The sequence below is a fragment of the Ahaetulla prasina genome, chromosome 1 (genome assembly GCF_028640845.1).
Source record: "Ahaetulla prasina isolate Xishuangbanna chromosome 1, ASM2864084v1, whole genome shotgun sequence".
In the NCBI taxonomy this organism is placed as follows: Eukaryota; Metazoa; Chordata; class Lepidosauria; order Squamata; family Colubridae; genus Ahaetulla; species Ahaetulla prasina.
The window spans coordinates 213091790-213118411 of NC_080539.1; the positions used below are offsets into that span (position 1 = coordinate 213091790).

Sequence of the window (26622 nt, forward strand, 5' to 3'; positions counted from 1 at the left end):
GGTTTTTTTTCTAGTGCCAGAATTTATGAAAGCAGATGTATTGTGTTTTCATTATATGTAGCACGTACATTTTTATTTATTTATTTTCAATTAACTAGAATAACTTTTAATTTTAAAAAGCTGTTTCTTAATCCAATCTTTCTTCCTCGTAATGCAGATGAGAAACACATGTTTCAAGAAGGTGTAGGATATTTTATTTTAATAGTTTTCTCCAAAGATTCACACTTTCAGTAAAGGGCTGAGCAAGCTCTGTTAGACCTCTCCAGTTATGAAACCCAGCAATGATGATTCAAGGTGGGGAAGATGGGAAGGATGAAAAGGATACAAGCAGTCCTCGAATTATGACCACAACTGGGCACAAAATTTCATTTGTTAAGCCAGGCAGTTAGGTGAGCTTTGCCCCATTTTATGACTTTTCTTGCAACAATTGCAAAGTGAATCACTACAGTTGTTACCTTAGTAACACAGCTGTTAAGTGAATCTGGCTTCTCTATTGACTTTGCTTGTCAGAATATTACAAAAGGGGATCACATGATCCAGGACACTGCCACCGTCATAAATATGACCCAGTTGCCCACGAGACCAAATTTTGGTTACATAATCATTTTTTTCAAAGCCATTGTAACTTTGAACAGTCACTAAATGAACTGTTGAAAGTCAAGAACTACCTGTATTAGATTCCTTACAGTGAATTGGTATAATTAAAACTGGCCACAGAAGGCACATGCAAGAGCCACTTCAAATAAAAGTCCTTTAATTGATTTTTTTTTTCAAAAAATAGTTTATAAACTATTTATATGCATGAAATGCAATCCAGAAAATATACTTTCAAGTTCTTTTAATACTTTTTTTAAATGCTTGTATTCTTTAAGCATAATCTGAATCATTCTCGTTTCCTGACAGTTAGCTGACAGTTAGAACAATTAATAAGTGGAACAACTTGCCTGCAGAAGTTGTAAATGCTCCAAAACTGGAAATTTTAAAGAAAATGTTGGATAACCATCTGTCTGAGATGGTGTAGGGTTTCCTGCCTGGGCAGGGGGTTGGACTAGAAGGCCTCCAAGGTCCCTTCCAACTCTGTTGTTGTTGTTGTTGTTGTTGTTATTATTATTATTAATAATCCCAGAATCACTATTTTTGTAGAAATGAAGATTACCTAGGGCCGTAGTGGCTCATGCTGTAAGAAGCTGTTATTAAAACACAGCAGCCTGCAATTACTGCAGGTTCAAGCCCCACCAGGCCCAAGGTTGACTCAGCCTTCCATCCTTTAAAAGGTAGCTAAAATGAGGACCCAGATTGTTGGGGGGGGGGCAATAAGTTGACTTTGTAAATATACAAATAGAATGAGACTATTGCCTTACACACTATAAGCCGCCCTGAGTCTTCGGAAAAGGGCGGGATATAAATGTAAAAAAAAAAAAAAAGCCCTCAAAGCAGACTTTAATGGAAGCACTTCAGTGTTTCAATGCTTTAAGGAGTGGCACTTGGCTTATAGTATTGCTGCAATCAAATGATTTGCATAGTCTTATTGAACACCTTCAATTATTAAATACATTCTGCAACCATCTACTTATGTAGGGACCAAGACTTTACTTACTTTAGATACAGCAACTGGCTCATTCTCTAACAACTGTTTCCCAATAATCAAGTCTGTGCTTCCAACAGAAGCATTTCGCTCTAACACATGGCCACTCTAAAACACAAAGAAAAGACTGGAGTACATTTTTGTCATAGAAAATACTTAGTTCTCATACATAAGTAAGACGCTTTGAGGGAATGGAAACAAAAACATTTTGTTCTAATAAACAAAATAGACAAAGTATTTTCAAAGTTTAGTACTGAATGTTATTTCAGTCAGCACTTAACATTCGACAGTCTTTTTCTGCCAACTTAAAGTACTATAATTAACTTTTTTTCCTAAAATTTCCAAAATTACATTGAGTTAATATAAAATGGCTTATGTCAACAGTCTTGATTAAAGTACAACAGGAGATTATGTACATACTCTTTTTATATTAAGCAAACATGTGTGAGACAAGAATGGATTCATGTGTAGGAATATTATAATTGGGCTGCACAAATTCAGACCAAGATGTACAAAAAAAATCTGATTCTTTCCCACATCTAGTAGTTATCTGAATTTTTGCTCCCAGATGTGGTAACCCTAATTATGATGGCAGATGCCACCCATAGCAGAGCAGATCCATTAGACTTCACAGATGGATATTTTAGGAAAAAACGCACATTCACTGTATACACTATAATAATGTGAAAATTAATTAGGTCAAAGTAAATCAAACTCTATGCTTGAAGATAAACATGAGTTTGATCCTGCCTTGAGTTGAGTTGAGCTGAATTAAATCTGTCAAGCACAGTACTGAAAGGTAAAATAAATTTATTCTTGATATATGTGTTTGAAAGTACAAAGATCTGAATATGTCTTGCAATGTTCTGTTGAAAGTGCTTTCTTTAAAGGTTACTCACCTGTTCTTTATCAAAACATAATTTACAGAAAATTAAAAGAGCAGAATATTGAAAAAATCTTCTTTGGGTGCTTGATATTTGCATACGGGAAGTCATGCTCAGTTAAAACCTCTTGAAGAAACAATTACACAAATACACAATTTGTCAAAAGAAATTTACAGAAATTTTGTGGCTATCTAGGGGAAGGTTGAGAGTAGTCTACTGGTGACACTTTAATTTGGACTTTTGCAGAGAGAATTGGGCTCAATAGATTATTTGATCTCTTCCATCTGTATGATTCTAGAATTATACCAGTTAATCAACTTCTGCCTGTTGCATGGCACCACTGGGCACAGCCCACCTGGTTTATTTATATTATTGATCCAGGGATATTTATTAATATGCTATGATATATAAATCTATTTTTTTGAGTCTTCAAGACAAAAATGCTCTTTTCCTCATCTATCTATCTATCTATCTGAGAGAGAGAGAGAGAGAGAGAGAGAGAGAGAGAGAGAAAGAGAGAGAGAGAGAGAGAAAGAGCTATTAAACAGTAATGAGCCTGACAAGAGATAATAAAATGAAAACAATCCAAACTAACTGAGGTGTTTTTTACACTTTACACTTTTTACACTTATACTTTGATCTAGAGAACCTGATGTTTCTTAAGTTTGGATGGAGCTACATGGCCTGTGTAAAGTTTGAGAATAATCTTGGATTTGCTGGTTTCATCTGGGTAGTATAAGATGAAACTATGGCCAAGAACACTTTCAATAGCTGTATAGTACAATGACAGCAAATGACATCAAAACATTGTTCCGGTTCATAACTTCCAAATCAGATTATAGTAATGTGCTCTACTTTATACATAGTTTAGGAATTGCAGAGTCAAAATGCAGCAACCAGAATGGAGTCTGGGGATAATAAAACAGAATTTTATACCTTTTTCTAAGCAGTTGAACTTTTTATTTGTATTTTTGGAGAGGAATAAGTACTGGTTATCAGTACTTTAAAGTGTTAATCATTGGGCCCAGCTTTAAAGATCTATTTTTTCTTATTGGCTTTTAATAATGTTTAGTTGTCTCAAATGTTTGAATGCTTTTATTTGATTTTTATTTTTTATATTATATTAATGTAGTTAAGTGATTTACATTTTATTCTAACTACCTCAGTCATTTGAAAAAATAATAGAGAAAAACATCAACAGTAAACTAGATGCATCATGAAAACAACTGAATAGCAAGTGTGACTAATGTTTTGCGGGAGACAGAAATTTTTTTAATGACAGAATTTAAAATGAACAAATTAAGTTCAAGAAATAAAAGACTAATTAACACATGATGAATGATTACTGGAATACAATACTATCAATTCTGCATCTTTATAATGCATTCCTTTCTTAAATTGGAAGTAATTACCAGGGACAAATTTTGACATAACCTGGGGGTAATAAAACAATTTGAAACTGCTTGTTTGGGAATCATGGATCACATTTGGAATTGCCACTGCTTAGTCCTTATATAAAAACAGAAACTGTTTTTTTGGGTGTGGGTAATGACACTATTCAAGATCAGGCAAAGGAGTAATTAGTAATGCCTTAGATCACACTTTTAGAATTATTTTAATCAGTAATATTGCATATAGAATATATTTATCTTTCACCTAAAACATATGTTTAGATTTGGAATTAATAATTAATGCCAATTCCAAATTACATCTGTAAATTCTGGCTGAAGTCACAAAGATATATTCTACAAAGAATGATATAACCGTTTATGATCTCTTCCTTATAGACAAGCTAACAGCTTTCAAGGCAGCTCTGACAGGAAAATTTCCTCAGAATAGCAATGGGTCCCTTGTGTGACATCTTGGGAGAGGCATTCTTGGAAAGTAAAATATCAGGCATTAGAAGACCAATATTTCGCTTTGATACACTGCTAGCCATTACCACCAGTATTCCAAAAAAAGAAAAAGCAAAGGATTGATCCTGCCAGTACTGTTTGATCATAAGGAATCAGGGAATGGCAACGGAGCATCTGAAGGAGGGTTGAAAATAACTCACTATTGTCAGAGGTGGAATAAAAAAAAAACCTGAACGTGTTTCAACAGGGTAGGTGGAAGAACAAGAGACTGAAGCTTCAGGGATAAGGTTTCAATATCGCAGTAGAAGGGATTAGGCAGACTGTATAATCCAACATGAGTGGATACACTAGAACAGGGGTGTCAAACTCAATTTAATTGAGGGCCGCATCAGGGTTGTGTTTGACCGGGGTGGGCTGGAGTGGGTGTGGCCATGGTGGGTGTGGCCATGGTGGGCGTGGCCAGCTTGACATCACTTGGTGGCCCGAGCACTCTGCCAGAGAAAACGGGTTCCCAAGCTGCAACAGCCTCCTGCAACCCTCTGCCAGCAAAAACGGAGGTTGGGCGGGCCACATGCAGCCCTCCCAAGCTCCATTTTCAATGGCAGAGGCACCACGAGCCGGTCCTCTGCTGGTTTCAGGGCAGCCTTGCGGGCCAGATCTAAGCACCCTGCGAGCCGGATCCGGCCCCAGGCCTTGAGTTTGACACCCCTGCACTAAAGTAATGTAGGATAAAATGGTACCAGAAAACAAAGAACTAGAGAATTCACAAAGGATTTTGCCATTATTAATTGCAGCTATCTTTACTGAAATAATTTTATCCACTGACTCACTTTTTTCTTTAAAAGGCAAAGTAAATAAAGAACGCCCCAACTAACTTGCAGGATTTCTACATACATAATTAAAAGAATCCTCTCTCACTTACCTGCCTAGTGTCCCATTGGGAAAATGATGAAGAGGAATCAGCTTTATGTGATGGTGTGGAGGTTCTGTGAGCAGGAGAAATTCCTTTCTCTTCAGAACTCATCACTGCAGCTAAATTCAACGGGCCTTCTTTCGCAGATCTAACACCACATTCCGTTCAGTTTTCCATGGAAAGAGGAAGTCGAGTGATTTTCAGCATTTCTCCCAGTCTATTCTTTACATGGGCAGGTCAGATTAATGTAAAAGGCATCCAAACCAAATCTTGAAGGAGAAAGGAAAAGAGAGTGGTGGTATGCTATGTATTCGTGAATTAGCATGAATTAAAATGTCAAACAAGAACAGGTCTCTTAGGTTCCATCTATCAGACCTATGAAAAACATTTAATCCCAGTAAATAAATGGCATTTTCTAGTCTTCAGAATAATTACTACTTTTTTCAACAGCAGAATTCGTCCTCAAATGATATTGATTACTCTATTCCGATGATTTCCCAAGTGACCCATCATAGTACCTTACAAATGAATTGTTAAAATCTGTTTTCTCTACTCTATCCCATTTCAGCTTTATTTCTTTGGAAACACATATATTGTAAATGTATTTATTTATTATTTAAATTTCTTATTATATATATTTAAATTTCTTCTTATAACAAGTGACATTCACAGAACAGGTTAGAAGCCGAATAATTGCAGTAATCACAGCATATTTATTTTCTCCCCAAACGCACCATTGATATGAGTATGAACATTCAGTGTTACCAACAAAAAGCCATTTGCAGCACCTTCTCAATAACTTTGGAAAATAACTTTGGAAAAAAATAGACACAACTGCCTGTGAGATGTATATGTATATTTATATGCATATGTTTTGCCTTTATTATTTTTTGTGGCAAGCATATCCAAGATGCCTTCCTCCTCCTATTTTTCACACAATAACAACACCTGTGAGGTAGATTGGGCTGAGAGAAATGACTGGCCCAAAATCACCCAACTGGCTTTCATGGCTAAAGAACGGCTTGAACTCATGGCTTTCTAGCCTGGCTTTCCAGCCTGGCTTTCTAGCCTTAACCACTAGACCAAACTGACTTTCAGTAACAAAATATGTACGCTATGGACCATTTTCATCTTTACATGGTATAATATTCTATGTCTATTAGGGAATTACTAAGCACACAGTACTTTTTTTATATATTAGCTTCATGGTTTAAAACAGACACATGTACAAATGTCTAAAAAAAAAGCAGTTAAATAGTATCTGCACTAATTTGAAAAAGATCAAAACGTTCTGCAGTTTCAACTAATTCAACCATGATTTGCTTTATTTTCACCTCCTCCTATAATCTCATAGTTTCAAAGTAATGTATAAAAGAAAATAGAGTTAACAACTTCACAAATTGCTTTTAAAGAAATGAACAGAGATATTTTAGCTGATATCAGTTTTAAGTCACCTCAATTCCCAAAAGAGATAGTTAATATTCTGGAAGTATTTTACAAAAAAAAAACCCGTAAACAAATAAAAAAATATATTCTAAAGATATATATGAAGAATACATAGTAAAATAAATACAGGCATCATATATTGCTGTTAACTGTTTTGACATATTTATGTTCTTAGTTCATATACCATAAATTTTCTCTGACTAAGTCATATATTGGTCTCAGTTACATAGCATTTAAAATTATTATGTCAATATTAGCATACCTCTTAAGAAGAAAACAAAAAACGTTTTGTCCAGCTTTCTACAATAACTATATTCCTATTTTATTTCAGAGTTATCCTAAGTTAAAGTTCTAGGCATCAAAATTAAAAAAACAAAGATTCCAAAGTATCTGGAAACATATTTCTTCTATAGATCATCTTACCACTAAGCTTTGTCCTCCTCCCCACTTCTTTATTCACAATTATAACTTTGGAATAGCCTGTATTTTCAGACTGCAAAGGATAGATATATAAGGCATCAAAATATGTCACATAAATAAACAAGCAGGTTTTTTTAAATCATTTTCAGAGCTACACTCTTCAAAACTGATAGAAAATAGTAAGTTAACAGTAATAGGATGCAAAAAATAATAATAAAAAACACAATCTAAATATTATATGAAACAAATTCTTCAAACTTTGCTGCCAACTTAGGAAATCAAAAGTAGCCTTGAAGAGTTTCATCTATTTTTTATTCAAAAAGTTTTTATTGGTCAAAAAGGGTTTATACAAATACATATCAGGTATGGTAAATTTTCATTTTTCTTATCCAAAATAAGAATTTTACTCAAATTTTTTAACACATACAACAGCCATATGGCAAGCAGGTGACACGAAGTAGCTAAGTTTACAAATCTTAAATACGTAATAAAGAAGGGTCAAGAATAAACAGAATATCGTACAAAAGAGAATAAGGAAAACCAACACAATCCCAAATATCTTTATCACTTCCTAGTTTTGGATCTCAGAACTCTGGGTTCAGCCTGACCCAACTCCAGGGCCGCAACAGCGGCAGCCGCCTCCGCCCCATGGTCTATAACCTCCCCTTCTTCAATTCCTGGGTCATCTGATTCCAGGAGGGCTTTGTGTTCCTCCACGTAGGCCGTAGCCTCCGCAATTGTACTAATTTTTTTCGTAATGCCCTCCCGGAAAATCATCAATCCCTCTGGCATCAGCCATCTGAAGCCCACTCCTTCTGGTACAATTTGCTTGACAAAAGTAATATTTCTTTCTCATTTCACGCACCTGTCTGGGAATCTGCCTCAGAATGGCTATCTCCTGCCCCTGTAAATCAGTGCCCCACTCCTATGTTTTCTAAGAATTTCATCTCGCCTCTTCTCACAAATTTGACATGAACCTCTCTGGGAACTGCATGCATGCGTGCATATTGTGAATTAACTCTATAAACTCGATCCACATCCCAATTCATGAAATCAACACCTCTCCCAAGAAATTCTCCCAACAATTTAGTCACAACATCTCTCAAATCTTCTTGGTCCACTTCTTCCAAATTTTGAAACCTAAGGAAATAAGACATTTTATCCATCTGTAGTCCAAGCACAGCATTGCCTGTCGCCTCCTCTCTTTTCTGCACTGCCCGCATCTCACCCTCCAGACCTTCCACTTTCTGCTTGTTTTCTGCTGAGACTTGTTGAGTATCCTTTAAATCCTTTTGGATAGTCACAATTTCTGCTCTTATTTCCGTTTGGCCTCTTTGCAAATCATCCAATTTCTTGTCCATATTAGATAACTTTTCCAAAATTCTCTCCATCTCTCCAGCAGTTGGTCTCTGACCTTTGCCATTGAAAAAAAAATACAAAATCCTCAGGCAAGCACAGTATCCTTGTAATTTCCTCCGGATCCACCAGGGGCACTCACAGGAGCAACGAGTCCAGAGTACAGTTAGTCAACCAGGAAGTCAAGGGAAGTGATGTCATCAAGATTCTCATAGTGAAGGCGGAAGCTGGACGCCACCACTGTTCCCCAGAGGAGGGGGGCCTCAAACCTCCCTCCTAAATTTCTCCATCACCTCTTCTCCAGAGCTCCACAAAACCGTAATCTTCTTATTTTAAGTTCTCCTCTCTCCAGAATGACTCGTGCTCCTTCCAACCGCAGGGGAGAAAACCCCCGCACTCCGGAGCACTCCACTGCCACCGATATCCCTTCCCTTCTCCATTCCTCAATTCTTCTCCGCTCCTGTTCACCACCAGGCTGCTGCAGTTATAAATCCAAAGCCCCGGTGTCACCGGGCACAGCGGCCCAGGCGACGACCAAAGTAATGGCCGTGGCCCGTGGCCTCCAAACCCCGCCGAGCCTAGGACGCGCCAGCATCGGTCCCCACAGTCCTGTATGTCGGCTGGGAGACCCCTGGCGAGCCGTCCGTGCGGCAGGTGTCCTTTTCGGAACACCTGGCCCCTGAGGGCCTCGGCGGCGGCCGGATTCAGGCGCTGGAGGCAGGAGAAGCCTTCCAGACGACCGTTGCCGCTGGACACCGGAAGTCGTCTCGAAGAGTTTCATCTAAATGTTACTGAGGAAACTATAAATTAAATCATTGTTTGAAAAGATTTGAACCATGATTGGGTTGTCAGTTATAAAAGACAAAACAATAGGGGCTAAAAGAAGACAGAATATTAAAGTCATAGGCTTATGAACAATGTTTGACATTACATCTGAATGTCGTCATGGAGCACTGAAATCTGCAGGTGTTGTATTGTTGAGTTTAATGGTATATGAAAGTGATCCCAATTACTGGAAGCAGTTCTTCCTTATTATCACAATCATGAGTGAATCAACATTAAAATTACTGATGAACTTCTAATGTAGCAGATAAAACAGATACGGACATTAGCCTATAAATTTTATTATCCTTTGAAACTAGCGTCTTTCAGTGGATTTTATTTTTATAAACAGAATCAATTCTTTAAAAAATGATTAGTCATCAGAGATTATGATTAGTATTAGTATTAGTCATCAGAGGTTATGGCTTGAGTTGTAATAAGCAGCACAGCATACCCCAAAGGGCTACAAGAACAATTCTGTTTGTACTTTTCAAGGCCACTTTCAGATGTGTTTTTAATACTAAGTTAACTCTCTCACATATTCCAATGTTAATTAATTCCCAATCTACCCTGCATTAGTTTCACTTCATAAATAAGAGTAAACTGAATATTTTGAGAATACAGTGCTAAATTTAGCAGTGAGTACCTAAAGGTTTAATTTGGTTCATAGTTGTGGAAAAATCAACAGAACAAAAATTGGTTTTCCCAAACACTGTTTTATTTTCAGCAATGTTTTTTAAGCCATTGGGAAAACAAAATTCAGTGTCATGCAAATTTTTTTTATCAAAGTGGAAGAGGGGACTTGTACAGATAGTCCTCAATTTATGACCGCAGTGCTGAACAAGAAGTTATACTTGTTGCAGTATCATCCACAGTCACGTGATCAAAATTTGAGTGCTTCGCAGCCTCCCCTAATTTATGACCACAAGGGTACTTCAACTGCCTCCATCCGCCTATCTCTCTTCTCCAACTACGCCTTTTTGGCTCTATGCCATTTTGTGTTCTGCCACCTAAGCCGACCATTACTGTATTCTTACTCCCACTGCTGACAAAGCATGTCCGGTCTGGTTACTGGGCCAGACTGGTGTTGGCTTCATGCTTCAAAAAAGAAAAAACCAGCCCCAGAGCCACAGCACACCAAAACTCTCCTCTATAACACGCTCCTAGGCCAGGCTAGGGCTGGACTTCAGCTGCAAAGAAAAAAGAAAAGAAAAAAGCAACCCAGAGCTATGAAATGTCAAAAAGCTCCTTCACACCATATTCTGGGCTGAACATCCCAAAAGTCTAACAGAGTTTATTTAATTCATTGAGTTGACTATTGGAGTAGAGGAAGAAGAACTGAGTAGTAAGTTTTCCTTAACACCCACAAATGAGAGTGAAGGTTACACCCACACATAATATTGCTGTTTAATACCAAATTAATCTCCAGTAAATAATGCTGAATCTGTATTTGTTAGTATATAATGAATTAGTATCACCATGCATAGCTTTTCAAAGAAAGTTTGTATAAATTACTAGTACAAGTAGTCCTCAACTTACAAGCACAATTGAGCCCAAATTTTATGTTGCTAAGTGAGACATTTGTTAATTGAATTTTGTCCCATTTTACCATCTTTCTTGCTACAAGTTAATCATTGTAGTTGTTAAATTAGTAACACGAATGTTAAGTAAATCTGGCTTCCCCATTGACTTTGCTTGTCAGAAGGTCGCAAAAGGTCATCATGTAACCCCAGGACACTGAAACCGTCATAAATGAGTCAGTTGCCAAGCATTTGAATTTTGATCATGTGACCATGGGGATACTGCAATGGTTGTAAGTGTGAAAAACAGTCATAAATCACTTTTTTCAGTGCAGCTATAACTTTGAATGGTCACTAAATGTAAATGACCATTGTTGTAAATTGAGGACTATCTGTATTATTTGTTAGTATGGGACTACCCAACAATTAGATAAAAGGTTCCTATTCTAGATTGCTGCTTGCTTATTACAATGGACACACAAATAAAAGCTACATCATTAAATGTCACCTTCAGAATGCCTATTTATTTTAGCATCAACCACAGATCAAACAGGTCTTTAAATACTTTTTTAAAAAATTGTCAGCTGTCTGTATGGTGTGGTATGCCTTGTCTGACACTAGCTTTCTGGAAGTCTGTGGCATCCATCATAATTTAAGTTTCCAAACAGAGATGATGCTTTAATTATAGACTACATATCCTTTCAGTGCAAAACATTCTTTTCCTAATGTAAGCTTTTTAACAGCATGCCAACAGTTTCTCGCACTCTTCCAAATTAGTGCCAGAGTAAATTCTAGTGGGTACAACACAAGTATTTTTGAAGGAAAAACCTTTGACTGCTTTAACACTGTCTCAAAGTGTTAAGAAAATACCATATTAAGTATCATAGGAAGGGCCTAGATGAAACAGTTGTCATTACAGCACTATAAAATCTAAAAAGACAATTTCTATGATAATTACAACAGCTAATTCACCCATAGAAATGGATGCACTCTTGAGTCTTGCCCTTTTAAAAAAATCCAGACCTGTTTTGTATTTCTAATTAGATTTCTCCTGGAAGAAAACGGTAAGACATTATGATATAATTGTCAGTGCAACTCAAGATGCAAAGATTACAAACCTTATATAGCCTATGAAAATATGCAGAGACTAAGCAGATTATTGACCGATTGATCGGATTTGATTTATATCCCACATGAGCTCCATTTTACCCCAATAGAAACTGTACAATAGATTGAGATGAGTGAGTGAGTGTGTGTGTGTCAGTGTCTACTATTTTTTTCAGCAGTGAAGGTAAAACCTAGACGTTCCCAATTCCAGACTTTAATACAATACTGGACCACCTAGCTCTCTAAAACACGTATATAATGAATGAGTACAGGAGAAAACCCAAATGAACAACAGAATGAAGAGCATTCCATGTTGTGTAGTGCGGCAAGGTTTTATTTCATCATGATTTCTGACCTTCTACAAAATGTCTGCACCAGCTATAGGTTACTGCCATGAAAAAGCTATTCTGCAGGTGGATTTTTATATGAAATTATAAATAGGCAGGGAAATGGGACTCTGCATCTCCATAAAAATTAAATAGTTGGCATAATTAATAATAGTGCCATCCAGGTTCTTTATAAGCTTATAGAATTTACCATGGTTTATTTCAGGAGTAATCTGAACACAATAGGTGTGTGTGTGTGTGTGTGTGTGTGTGTGTGTGTGTGTGTGTGTGTGTGTGTATGTGTGTGTAACAACGACCAGATGGCAACCAAGGAAATACAGGTAGTTCTCATCTAATAACCATTCATTCAGCGACCATTCAAAGTTACAATAGTCCTGAATGGACTTACAAATGGTCTCCAAACCTAAACCAGTTGTAGTATCTCCATAGTCATGTGAGCAAAATTTGAGCAGTTGGCAGCCCCCCTGCACTTCCACTCCCCCCACCAGGCAATTTCTCCCCCATCTATGCCCTTCTGACCTCCTGTACTTCACAGCCCCTGCCACCCTAACTGACCTTTGTTATCTTCTTGCCCCCACTGCTGACCCAGCTCTTCACAAAACAGCTGCTGGCCACACCAGTTTCTTTCTTCTCCAGCTCATGCATGGCAATTTCCTCACAAGACCAGGGGAAGCTGACCCCACACAACCAGCAGCTGTTTCGTGAAGGGCCAGGTCAGGCACGTGTTGTAAGCAGCAGGAACAAGAAGATGGCAAAAGTCAGCCGGGGTGACAGAGTTCTTGGGAGTGCAGGGTAGTGAGGGCGACTGCAACTGGGACTGGGCTGGGACAGCTGCAGCTTCCAAGGGTAGATGCAACTTTGTGCCACGCTGCTGGACCTTGCTAGGGCTTCTCGGGGCAGCTGCAGTTTCACCCCAAGGTGGTCAGAATGGCAGAGATCAGGAGCGGAGTGGAATAAGCCATTGGGAGAAGTTGAAGGGGATGCGCTCTCCTAACAAGGCTTGGGGATGGGAAATGGCTAGGATTGGGGTGAGTACTTGGCTAACAACTGGTGGAATTCAGTTAATGATAGCAATGAGGAGTGCCAGAATTTTCATCACTAAGCGATGTAGTCACATGACATCCCACTTTACAACTGCATTGCTTAGTGTCAGAAATTCTGGTCCCAATTACTATCGCAACTCGAGGGCTACCTGTACAGAAAACTAGTTAAGTCTTTCTGACTTTGCAGCCAAGGAATGGTGTGTCTGGTGATAACTAATGTAAGACACAGCCATGCAGACAGATGTAATGCAGTGGGCCACCTGATTCCCATAAGAGATTCCCATAAAAGACCTGCATGTTGCCAACAATTCCTCAGGACATGAAGGAATGCTATCTACTTTATTCTCAAGAAACCCTTTCTATGCACAGATTTTGTTGTGCCTGCACCCCCCGAGCCGGGCCTCCAGCCAGAAAGTGACTTGGAAAGTGAGAGGGAAGGGCCGTCAGGACTTACCTCAGGAGCACTGGCTTCCCTGGCTCAGCTCCAGGAGCCAGAGGCAGGCCAGGTGGAAGAGATAATGAGGCCTCCGTCCCCTGACTCTTTCCACCCCCAGGCCACGCCTTCAGACCCAGCTGATGGCAATCAGGCTTGGTTGGACCCTAGGTTTCGTAGGCAGGAGAGGAGGGAACAACAGAAGCTGGGGTGGGGCAGGCCTAGGAAGTGCTGAGTCATGGAGCCACATCCCACAGGATATAAAGGCAGCCAGAGCTGCTGTGCCTCTTCGTAGCAGGCAAATCAACTGAAGAGTTGAAGTTTGTTCCTGGGTGACTCATCAGCGTCGAGGGAGATAACAGAGAGACTTGGCATACACTCGCTGTTCTACTGCCAGAGCTGATAGTGCCGGCTAATTAAGCCATCACTCGGAAGGAGGCGAAGGAGGACAGAACAGATTTGCTCAGGAGGTGGAAAGTGACAAACCTCCTGCCTCCATATTCCTTTTTGTAGCTTAATGGGAGCAGAGAGACCATATGACATTATAATCTGTTCAGAATAAGTGGCCTGAATCAGTAAGAAATGTGCATCTTTATTATGTATATCAAGGTTAAGGACATGAACAAGCGTTGAAAATCAAAGAGCAAGAAAAATAAAAGAGCAATTGAAGTGTTCAGTTTTTATCTCCACAGCTGCTGTCTAAGCCAGAAATACACATATACAGATAGAATAATAATAATTGGGTAACAAAAAAACCAGTGTTTAGAATATTTTTCATAAAATAAAATAAAAAAATAATTTACGTCAAGCTTCCACCAATTCTTATATTGCTCTATATATCCTAGATCTCCAATTCCAGATCCCTGGGAACTGGATCCTTGATTTCTTGGCTTTGTTTGAACCAAACATGCTCTACTCTTCCCAAGGGAGAGAAGGAATAATAATAATAAAATAATAATGGAATAGCCTTCTTCTCTTTTCACTCTTGATCTATTATAGATCAGAGTTTGAATTTATCAGGATTTGATGCTCTCTGCTCAGTATCTCAGGTTTTTTTTCCCCCCAGACAAGTATGTTCTTTATCTTACATTTCTTTACTTTTTAAAATGTAAGATGCCTAGAATCATTTAGAGTTGGCTGGCCTCTAAATTCAATAAAATACAGGTAGTCCTCCTTTAGCAACTACCTTCTTTAGCAACTATTCTCAGTTACAACACTGATGAAAAAGTAACTTTATGACCATTCCTTACATTTACAACTTTATCAGGTCTGTAAAGCAAACGAATGCTGAAGTAATAATAACATAAGCAAGCTTGTGATTTCACTTCACGATTACTTCATTTAATGGCTGATCCCTACCATTAAATTACATGTAAATAATGACAGACAACTTTGTCCTACCTTTTCTAGGTGATCTAGATGACTTGTAATTATTTTTTCTGACACAGTCACCTGCTTTTAACCCTTTCAATCCTTGCTTTGTGCTCTGCAACCTAATCATGCAGGTATGACTTCATTCAGAATGTGACTGAACTTGGACGACTTCCGGTGTCCGGTGGCAACGGACGTCTGGAAGGCTTCTCCTGCCTCCAGTGTCCGAATCCGGCCGCCGCCGAGGCCCTTAGGGGCCAGGTGTTCCGAAAAGGACACCTGCCGCACGGACGGCTCGCCAGGGGTCTCCCAGCCGATATACAGGACTGGGGGGACCGATGCTGGCGCCCCTAGGCTCGGCGGGGTTCGAGGCTACAGGCCGCGCCACTACTTTGGTCGCCGCCTGGGCGCTGTGCCCGTGACACCGGGCTTTGGATTTATAATTGCAGCAGCCTGGTGGTGAACAGGAACGGAGAAGAATTGAGGAATGAAGAAGGGAAGGGAATATCGGCAAACGTGAGTGGAGTATTCCGGAGTGCGGGGGGGTTTTTTCTCCCCTGCGACTGGAAGGAGTACGAATCACTTTGGAGAGAGGAGAACTTAAAATAACAAGATTACCGGTTTTGTGGAGCTCTGGAGAGAAGAGGTGATGGAGAAATTTAGGAGGGAGGTTTGAGGCCCCTCCTCTGGGGAACAATGGTGGCGCCCAGCTTCCGCCTTCACTATGAGAATCTTGATGACATCACTTCCCTTCGGCTTCCTGGTTGATTAACTGTACTCTGGACTCGTTGCTCCTGTGAGTGCCCCCTGGTGGATCCGGAGGAAATTATAAGGATACTGTGCTTGCCTGAGGATTTTGAAAAAATTTTTTTAAATGGCAAAAGGTCAGAGACCAACTGCTGGAGAAATGGAGAGAATTCTGGAAAAGTTATCTAATATGGACAAGAAACTGGATGAAATAAGAGCAGAAATTGTGACTATCCAAAAGGATTTAAAGGATACTCAACAAGTCTCAGCAGAAAATAAGCAGAAAGTGGAAGGTCTGGAGGGTGAGATGCGGCAGTGCAGAAAAGAGGGAGACGACAAGCAATGCTGTGCTTGGACTACAGATGGATAAAATGTCTTATTTCCTTAGGTTTCAAAATTTGGAAGAAGTGGACCAAGAAGACTTGAGAGATGTTGTGACTAAACTGTTGGGAGAATTTCTTGGGAGAGGTGTTGATTTTATGAATTGGGATGTGGATCGAGTTTATAGAGTTAATTCACAATATGCACGCACGCATGCAGTTCCTAGAGAGGTTCATGTCAAATTTGTGAAAAGAGAGACGAGATGAAATTCTTAGAAAACATAGGAGTGGGGCACTGACTTATAGGGGCAGGAGATAGCCATTCTGAGGCAGATTCCCAGACAGGTACGTGAAATGAGAAAGAAATATTACTTTTATCAAGCAAATTGTACCAGAAGGAGTGGGCTTCAGATGGCTGATGCCAGAGGGATTGATGATTTTCCGGGAGGCATTACGAAAAAATTAGTACAATTGCGGAGGCTGCGGCCACGTGGAGGAACACAAAGCCCTCCTGGATTTAGATGACCCAGGAATTGAAGAAGGGAGGTTATAGACCATGGGCGGGGGCGGCTGCCGCTGTTGCGGCCCTGGAATTGGGTCAGGCTGAGCCCAGAGTTCTGAGATCCAAAACTAGGAAGTGACAAAGATATTTGGTATTGTGTTGGTTTTCCTTATTCTCTTTCGTATGATATTCTGATTATTCTTGACCCTTCCTTATTGTGTATGTAAGATTGAAACTTAGCTACTTCGTATCACCTGCTTGCCATATGGCTGTTGTATGTGTTTAAAATTTTGAGCAAAATTCTTATCATGTATAAGAAAAATGAAAATTTACCATACCTGATATGTATTTGCATAAATCTTTTTTGACCAATAAAAACTTTTTATATAAAAAAAAAAAAAAAAAAAAAAGAATGTGACTGAACTTTTGGAAGCTTCTTTTGTTCTGCGCATCTTTTGACCTTTAGAGTACACATTTAGCTGCCACAAACATCCTTTTATAGCAGCTATAATGGTGAACTGGACTGCCTATTTCACATTATCAATAATTGATATTATTATAATGAATATTTATTCCAATCTCAGGAAAAATAACTCAGAATTCAGCACCAGGAGTTAAATGGTCTCATTTAACTCCTGTTGCCTACATTCAGTGATGTAGGCAACATCACAAATGCTTTTTAAAAAGTAAGTCCAAATTGTGGCAAAGGAATAGAGGCCTGGCCTGGCCTGGCCTGGCCTATTCTAATGGCTGCAACTAAATGTAGAAATCATTCTAGAATTTTTGGTGATCTTTTTACCAGCCAGATGAAACATGAAGGCGGCATTCATTTATATAGGCAATGTAAATGTTAAACATATTTCCTACCGTTATTTAAAAATTAACATTTTTATACCTTTTACATTAATTTTGTATTTTTAGTCACTGCTAGCTGCACCAAATATCATATATGCACTAGTAAGATAGAATTTTTAATGTAAAATAAATAAATCCAATAAGTGTCCCAGTGGTAAATTAGTGTATTAGCTGTATCATATAAGCAGAATCTCCAAACGTGAATTCAAATACAATATTAAAATACAAACCACCAGAATATTACTATGACAATAAGGTTTTCAAATAACAAACTATAATTCTATGGATCAAATACTATCAATATAAAACTTTGAATCAGGAACTCATTAATGAATGCTTCTCCAAAGAAACTAACATTTTCAAAACTGCAACACGTAATTCTTGTCAGTGAGGTAGGCAAGAATGAGTCAGAATAAGGAAAAAATTGTGTTAAGATATTGGTTTGATTCCAGTCCTTTTACTCTGTCTGCAAGGAGGCAGTGACTCACGAATGCACTTGGTTTGCATACAGAATGACGAAGCATCCAAAACATGGCTAAAAGATCCTGGCTCAGAAAGCCATTTTCCATTACAGTAATAGAAACAGCAAGGAAAAAAAAATTCTCTGCATATTTTATTCTGAAGTCTAATGATACTCATAATGCAACATCTGCAATCATATTTTGGAATAAAGATATGAAACCAAATCACTTAATTGAAAAGATTAAATGGACCATAGCAAAACTAAGTGAACTGGCAGAGGGAATAAAGAAAGAAAATTATTATTATTGTTTGTCGCACAGTCAGCTAGATGTTCAGACTGGATTTGGCATTTTTGTCCACCTATTGAGTCCTTCACAAGGACCTGGGATAGGCAGATGTGGAAACTTATTGGTGCTAGAGGTCGCAGGATATAAGATGTTCCCAGTAAAACTGCCTTTTGCAGTTGATTGATGGTGAATTTATCAATGTTGATGATGTTCAAGTGATGCTCCAGTTGTTTTGGGATTGCATCCAAGGCGCTTATTATTATTGGTACTATCTTTGGGTTTCTTTTTTGCAAGAGTCATTCTATCTCTATTTGCAGGTCTTTGCACTTTATTATCTTCTCCAGTTCCTCTTCTATTCTGCCATCTCCAGGTATTGCCACATCCAGACTTTTTTGTCTTTCTCACTGACAATTTTTTGGGGTGTTATGGTAGGTGCTAGTCTTTTTGAATACTGAAGTCCTAGAGCACTTCAGCTTCTACATTTTCTATTATTCTATTATGGACCTACGAGTTCTTCCTTGCAGGCAAACAGTATTTCTTAAAGATCTTTCAATGCACCATTGTTGCTAGTTTGTCATGCCATTGTTTGTAGTCAGTCTGTGCGATCTTCTGGCAGTAGCGAACCAGATGGTCCACTGTTTCTTCAGCTTCTTTGCAGAGATGACATTTGCTATCTATTGCTGTCTTCTCAATACTGGCTTTGTATGCATTTGTTCTTAAGGCTTGGTCTTGTGCAGCCAAAATTAGCTCCTCTGTCTCTTTCTTCAACTTTTCTGCTCTTAGCCACTGCCAAGTTTTCTTATTATCTGGTTTCCCTGCTGGGTTTTTTTTTAAATGTACTGGCCATGTAATGCTTCGGCTTCCCATGCCTCGTTTGTTCTTCATTTGGTGCTTTTTATAGGCCAGTTTGGTCTCTCCAGTATTCAATAGGCCTTCCTTGGTATACTAGATTCAGTGCATCTTATTCACTATCCTTCAGATATCCTTCCAATACCTGTTTTTCTTCTTCAATCATCTGATGTACTTGCAATATTCCATGCCCACCCATTTTCCTTGCTAAGTAATTGGTCAATGTCGCTGCATGGATGAAGGGTATGATTCACTGTCATTATTTTTTGGTCTTCTTTAATCCAGCTGTGTATCCAATGACTATGATTGCCTTGATTATATTTCCTCAATGGAATTTGGACTTTAAGATCTTCTTCACTCTCTTGAAATATTCATTTCTAACCTTTTTCTTGACTTCAGTATGCTTGATGCAGGGGTGAAATCTAAATTTTTTTTGCTACCGGTTCTGTGGGCATGGCTTGGTGGGTGTGGTTTGGTTTGGGGGGGGTCATGTGACTGGGTGGGTGTGGCTGTGACTGGGGGATCAAAAGACAGAAACTCACTAGCAATGTCCTGCTGGAGCAGGGTTGGACTAGATTACCTCCAGGTCCCTTCCAGCCCTGGAATATCCTCTGAAGCTGCCTCTAGTGCCAGGTTTGTACTCCTTCCTTCCTTCCTTCTTTCCCTGCTTTTCTTTCTCTCTCTCTCAAAAACAACCCCCCCCCAAACAAACCCTGTTTTTCCTCCCAGCAGGCTTCCCTGATAGCCAAACCAAAAAATGGTTTGGGGAAGCTTCAGGGAAGCCTGCTGGGAGGAAAAGCAGAAACCCCCCCCCCATTTTTTGGTTTGGCTAGCAGAGCCTGCTGAGAGTAAAAATGGACTCCTTCCCCCCACCCCACCCCGTTTTTTGGCTAGCACCCAGCTGAGCTTCGTGATCATCAGAGGCTTTTTTTTTTACTTTTAAAAGCATTTTTTCGGCTGAAGAAAAAATGCTTTTAAAAGTAAAAAAAAATCTGATGATCCCACGGCTCAGCTGGGCATGGGGGGGGCAGGGATTTTTGCTACTGGTTCTCCGAACCACCCACTACCATTGCTACTGGATTGAGCGATTCGGTCCGAACCGGGAACATTTCACCCCTGGCTTGATGTTGTCAGCTTGAAGGATGCTCAGGCATTTATAGTGATCATCTTCCTCCAGTCTCTTGATACTATTTCCATAGGATATTTTGATTCCCACAGTTTTCACTATTTTTCGCCTGTTGATGGTGAGGGTGGCACATTTGTCCAATCCAAACACCATTGCAATATATGGCTGCATATACAGACAGTGTTGAACAGCGATTCTATTTCAGGTGATGTTTTCCATACAGCTTCAGGTTATCCATATAAAGAAGGTGGAATATCCTGGCCAATTTTTTTTTATGTTTGATAGCCATGGCCTGAGTTATTCAGTACTGTTGAGAGAAGAAACAGTGGCAGTAGCAGCAGCTACAGCGAATCCAAATGTGAGCACACATTCACATTTGCGAACCGGTAGTGAAGGTAAGTGAATACCAACCCTGAGTCAAATGCCTTCTTGTAATCAATCCATGCTACATATAAATTGGTCTTCTTTCTCTTGCAGTTTTCCAAAATCATCCTGTCAGTTAGGAGTTGATTGCTCTGCTGTTGGGACAGTTTTCTTTCTGCTGATGGGGAAAGAGCATGTTTTCAACTAAATGCTGTTGGATTGGATCAGCTACAACATAACAATCATATAAACAATTAGGCTTCCCACAGGCACAGCAGGAAATCTTTACCCTCTAGACCAGCGGTTCTCAACCTTGGCAACGTTTAAATATGTGGACTTCCAACTCCCAGAATTCTCTAGCCTAACTGGCTGGCTGGGGAATTCTAGGAATTGAAGTCCACACATCCTAACATTGCTAAGGTTGAAAAAATACTGCTTATCCACTGACCTGAGACAGACAGGTCTAGAAAAAAATGAAGCAATATATGCATGGGATCTATCTACAGCAAAAATCAAAGCTGTGAGTCTGTGCTGCAGGATTTAAAAGGTAGATCTCTTCATTTTACCTTTCTAAGTTCAGGGACTTTGCTGGCCCAAGAGATACCTGATAGCAGTTTTTCTCTTGTGGTGGAAATATTAGTTCCTGCATTACCAGCTTAATTCATTACAGTAAGCATTACACAACCATGCAAACAACCCATATTCCTCTTAAGTATTAGCAATGAATTGTAACTTAATACTAAAGGTAGACAGGAAAGAAACATGACTGATCAGCACAAGTAAACTCGGGCATTAACTTCAGTGAGACTGTCAACTTTATAGACTACTACAGTCTTAAGAGTTTCATAAAGAAACTCACAAATAGAATATTTATGTTTAGCCTTTAAAACATCTTTCTACATTTTAGCTTATAATATATCCATATGAATCAGCTAGGGCCAATGAGGATGATGTGAGATAAAGCACACTTATCTGGATTTTATCTGTTTGCTTCACTGCTTAGAGTGAATCTTACACTCTGTTCCCACAGTGATAAATACACCACTAAAAGCTAGCATGCCTTACACTGAACAAATGCTTGACTATCAAGCATCCAGTCAGAAGCACCGAGGCTCTTCCAGGGTTGAAAGGATTAGCCGCTGTTTATTCTGATGGGCAGACTAATGTTCACCATCATTTCAGGCAGAAGATTCCCATCCCCTCTCAATCCATTCAATTCAGTCCTAGGGCATTTTGCATAATGAGCATGTATTCTACCACTCACTTAAAAATTCTTCTGCCCAACAAGAATGAAATTTGCATGCTAGGTTAAAAATTGCTACATCAATGGATTTAAAATGCTTGGATATTTTGCACAATTTCTAAACAAATCTAAAATTAAAGGCTTCTTTTATATAACTAGAAATCTGCAAAGTTGACTTGGGAAATTTCAGCTATCGGGCAAACTGCAGGTAAAACATATTCCTAATGCTCCCCAGATTCAATTGTCCACCAAATGTCTTCAGTTTTGGCCGATTGCCTTCCATATCACAATCACAAGTGAAAAAATATGCATGAGAGAAATTCCTCCTTTTTTTGCTCATATATTCCTTAAGTTAGTTTAAACCTGCAATGAAAATAATAATCAAGTATACAAAGTCTCTATCTTTGAATAGACATTTTAACACTAGGAATGCCTTCAGTGGCCTTTTAGAATTGTGAACTGCAGACCAGTTTGCATGTTTTAAAATCCCTTTTTTCCCTAAATATTAATTGAATTGTATAATATTACATGAATGGCCAAGGCTTTTTTTTCTGTTTATTGTGCACTTGTGTTACAATACAGCACCTTGAAGAGTAATGTAATTGGAATAATTTAATTCAATTTTCCTCCTGCCTTTAAAAATTTTTTAATGTAGTCTTGTCGCCTTTTGCAATGATGCCCCTGACATGCTATTGAAATGCTGCTACTGTTCTATCAAAGCTGAATACTATAGCAAAGAGATAATTTTCAACTCTTTGTATTTATTCTGAAGGAACTTAAAGAAACCAACACAGTCAAATGCGTGTAGCTTATTCACCTCTATAATTGTAAAGATGTAATTTTAATTCATATTGCTGGCTCTCTAGCAAAAATTGCATTGCCTGTACATCACTGGATCTTAAGAAACAGTTCAGAAGCAAAAACTCTGATTTTCTTGACAAGAAAAAGCCTTTCTAGCACTCAAAACAATGAGAATGCTTTTGTAATGGCTTTCAAAGCCAATGTATTCTACGTGGACATATTTCTTGCTACATATTACAAGGATGATTGCAGTCTTATGAATTATGATTTTGGGAAATCATTTGGCCACACAATTTGTTTAACATAAAACATTAAAAAGTGATTATTCTTTATTTACCATAGCATATCCCAAATATATGTAATCCTGGATGTGAGGCTGCTTGAATTCAAACAATGGCAATTTTTTCTCTTGCCACATTAACTGAGAGGCAAATTAGTACTTAGCACATCTTCATAGAGTTGTAAGTATGATATCTTAAATGGGCTTTATATACAGAAACCATTTAGAGCAAGCTCATACTTTTGATAGGTCCAAGTTCAGTGCGTTACATTTATACATTTTTTATTTTTAAAAAAATTGCAAGTGTCACTTACTGCCTGTTGGAAGAATGGAAGAAAGAGGAAGAACTAAAAATATGTATCGAAGAAGTGTCAGGAAAACAAGATGACAATATGAGACAAAAATGAGTATACATATAATATTGGGAAGCTGCTGGGCCAATTTATTGAGCTCCCTAAACCACAGCATAATATCTGAAAAACACTCCATCATAACAAGCATGCATTTTAATCAAGGGACAAAAATGTATCAAGTTATATTTAGTTCCAATCTATTCTACTCATTGATTCTCCCACTAAATGTAATTAAATATTTTTAACTGAATGCTCAATGGAAATTTCTTACAGTCAGATATTATTAATTTCACGGAGATTTATTTTCAAGTATTTTTTCCCTTTCCTTTCTTGTTTGCTACATTTGTCAGTCCTCCAGAGAACTTTTAACAATTAAATCAAAAGCAGTGTAAAAAATTCTGACATAACTGAAGATAAAATGTGTGACTTCTGAAGATGTTTGCTATTTTAGTTGCAATGTTCCACTGAGTGTTTTGGCTGTACCTTTGACACTTCATTGAGAATACTATGTTGCTCCAGCAACCATTCCTATTTATTATGGGATCCTGGGCAAACAAGATTTCCATCCTAAGCTTGATGAAGGTCATTCTGGCAATTATGATGCTTAAGCACAGGTTATTACAGCATGCCAAGCAATCACTCTTTAAGATTTCCATCATAGCACAAAATACTTATTTGCTAAAATAGAATACCAGTAATTCTGTGGGGAATGGTTTCTAATGTAGTTGTGATGTCTAAATTGATTGCTTTAACTACATAGGTGATCTTGCCAAATCCAACATCTTTTAGCTACATGTATATTTTACATCTTCATTAACACTCTTCCGTCAATCACTTATTTAAAACACCGGTGGGTTTTGGGTTTTTTGCAAATCAGAAAATGAATGTAAATATTAGAATAGCCAATAGAGTTAAAAAGAGGGCAGAAGGTGGAACTTTGCAGCAATGAATCTAAATATTCTTTAACGGAGGAAAACCTAACATGACCCTTTATTTATTCTAAAGACTGATTCTGCATTTCAAAGATTCCGTAAACCTATTCAGATATATTTTTTTTTGTTTCCAACTGAATTTTTAAAAAATCTTCAAATGTGCTGAGTTTAGATTACTTGCAGTTGGAACTGGGTTTCAGACTAATATATAAGAGACATTTTGCTCCCAAAAATTCATTTTTGTTGCAGAAATGAGTTGTTGAAAGAAGAAAAACATGATGATACTATCCTTGGCAATCAAATAAAACCATGCAGATCCACTTAACCCTGGCAACTTTTAGAATTTTGGGTTTTTTGTCAAATTATATACTGTCCATCTCACTCACACACCATTCTTAGTGAATATCTTTTAAGCTTATCGGCTCTATGCTTAAACAGAAGAAGCCTCTTATCTAAACTCTAAGAGCAATCACAGAAAATGTGTGAGGGCCTATCTTGTATTTCAATATTCTCAATGTTACTCAACTTTGATAACTTTAAGATGTGCGGACTTCAAATCCCAGAATTCTTTAGTGAGCATGGCTACCTGGATAATTTTGGGAGATGATGTCCACACATCTTAAAATTGTCAAAGTTGAAAAACACTGCCTTACAAAATATTGAAATACAAGATATACCCATACACATGCGCTAGGATTGCTCTTAAGAGTCTAGATAAGAGGCTCCTTCTATTTAAGCACAAAAAGAAACAGCTGTGGCAGAGGCAAGAGAGAAGTGGCTATACTAAATGAAGTGATTAGTTCTGCAACCTAAGCTAGATTTGGACACAGTAAAGGTACAAAAGAAATTTGTATCAAGCCCTATGAACTTGTGTTCTGAGAGAATAAACTGGAGCAATTAACTTCCAAGGGATTTTACAGCATCCAAATGATAACACGCAATAGCAAAGATACAATCCCACCATGCAGGATCAAAAAAATTATGTCAGATTAATTATTCACAGAATTGTTTTTTGCCTCCAGGAGCAGTTGTAAATTGACTATTTAAAATTCCATAAAGTTCATAAAGAAAAAAAAAAGACTGTCAATATGTTTAACTCACTTAGATTGAAAAATACATAAAGATGGGTAGGGAATTTACATTTTGAACACCATCATCTGGATGTATGAAGGTTCACCAGATGTGACCATTATACTGCTGACAATTTGATCACATAAGGGAGGTCAAAGTGAGTTAAGAGAGCCCTACGCTTTGTACTACAGAGAAATAGAAAGGTTATTTTCAGTCTAAGCACAAAAAGGACAAAACAGGAAGCAATACTGCCATGTTTAATGACCCTATTCTTACATCTGAGAGATATGGATAACTTACCCAAGAATTTATCTCCTTTTATCTGTGTTTTCCTTTGAAATAAACAATGACACTTTTAAGACAGATGTTCAGGGCTCCACTCAGAACAAACATATCCCCAAGTGCACAAAATGATTGTTGTTCATGATTTGAAATGAGTGAATAATACAAATGCTGGATAAAGTAGGCATCTCCTACAGGACTATTAATTTTGGAGTCTAAAATTATGCAACTGCAGTACTAGATGCCAGCTATCAATATATATCTGGATTCTGTATAGTTCTGTTCAGCCAAACTAGCTTAAAACCTAAAAGAACCATTCCAAAATTTAGATAATATATTTTACTAAATGGCTGGTAAAATGTGATACTAGAATGCAATGTGAAAAAAGACGACATGTAAGCAAGAGCTAGCATAAGAATTTGTGCAAGTAATGATAGAAAGGACTTGACCAACTTTACCCATTATGTTGTATTAGGGGGTAGATCACGTAGTATTGAGTGATACCCCTGCAGCCTCTGAACCAAGTGTCCATTTGGCAGGAACAACTTCAAGGAAGGAGGGAGGGTATCAAGAGGTAGGTCTGCATGATCAACTCCTCTGCCACAATTTTTACATGTGATGAGGAGGGTAAATAGGAAAGGCATTTGTGTGCTGGACTTGAGTTACAGAAAAAGCATTTTTTGCTCTTAAGGCTTTTGATTTCACCAAAGTTCACAAGATACAAATTATTCAGTCTTTTTTCATCTTCTGAGAAATTGGTCCATATGTACATACCATATGGGTACTAAGCTTTGGGGTTAAGCTTTAAATATTCAAAAGTGAGAAACAATGTGCCATTGTAAATTAATATTTATTTATTTATTTATTTATTTATTATATTTGTATACCGCCCTTCTCCCGAAGGACTCAGGACGGTTCACAGCCAATAAAAAACACAATACATAGAATACAAATTAAAAACTATATAAATATATATATATATTTATTTATATATATATATAAAATATATATATATATATATATATATATATATATATATATATATA

At 38.0% G+C, this 26622-nt stretch overlaps 1 protein-coding gene across 12 annotated transcripts in view; it reads right to left on the reverse strand.

The window, feature by feature from the left end:
• The window catches only part of OSBPL6 (oxysterol binding protein like 6), a 109396-nt gene that overhangs the window by 73099 nt on the left and 9675 nt on the right, over positions 1-26622 (reverse strand). For 11 of the 12 annotated variants that reach the window (XR_009155939.1, XR_009155940.1, XM_058189608.1 and 8 more), the window contains exons 2-3: positions 5248-5507; positions 1598-1693 (exon numbers count right to left, since the gene is read on the reverse strand). Coding sequence is in view for 10 of the 12 variants with exons in the window: in XM_058189608.1 (XP_058045591.1) it covers positions 1598-1693; positions 5248-5349 (198 nt within the window). In the remaining 2 variants the exon portion in view is untranslated. The remainder of the gene's footprint in view (positions 1-1597; positions 1694-5247; positions 5508-26622) is intronic. The other variant, XM_058189649.1, reaches the window with a different exon arrangement.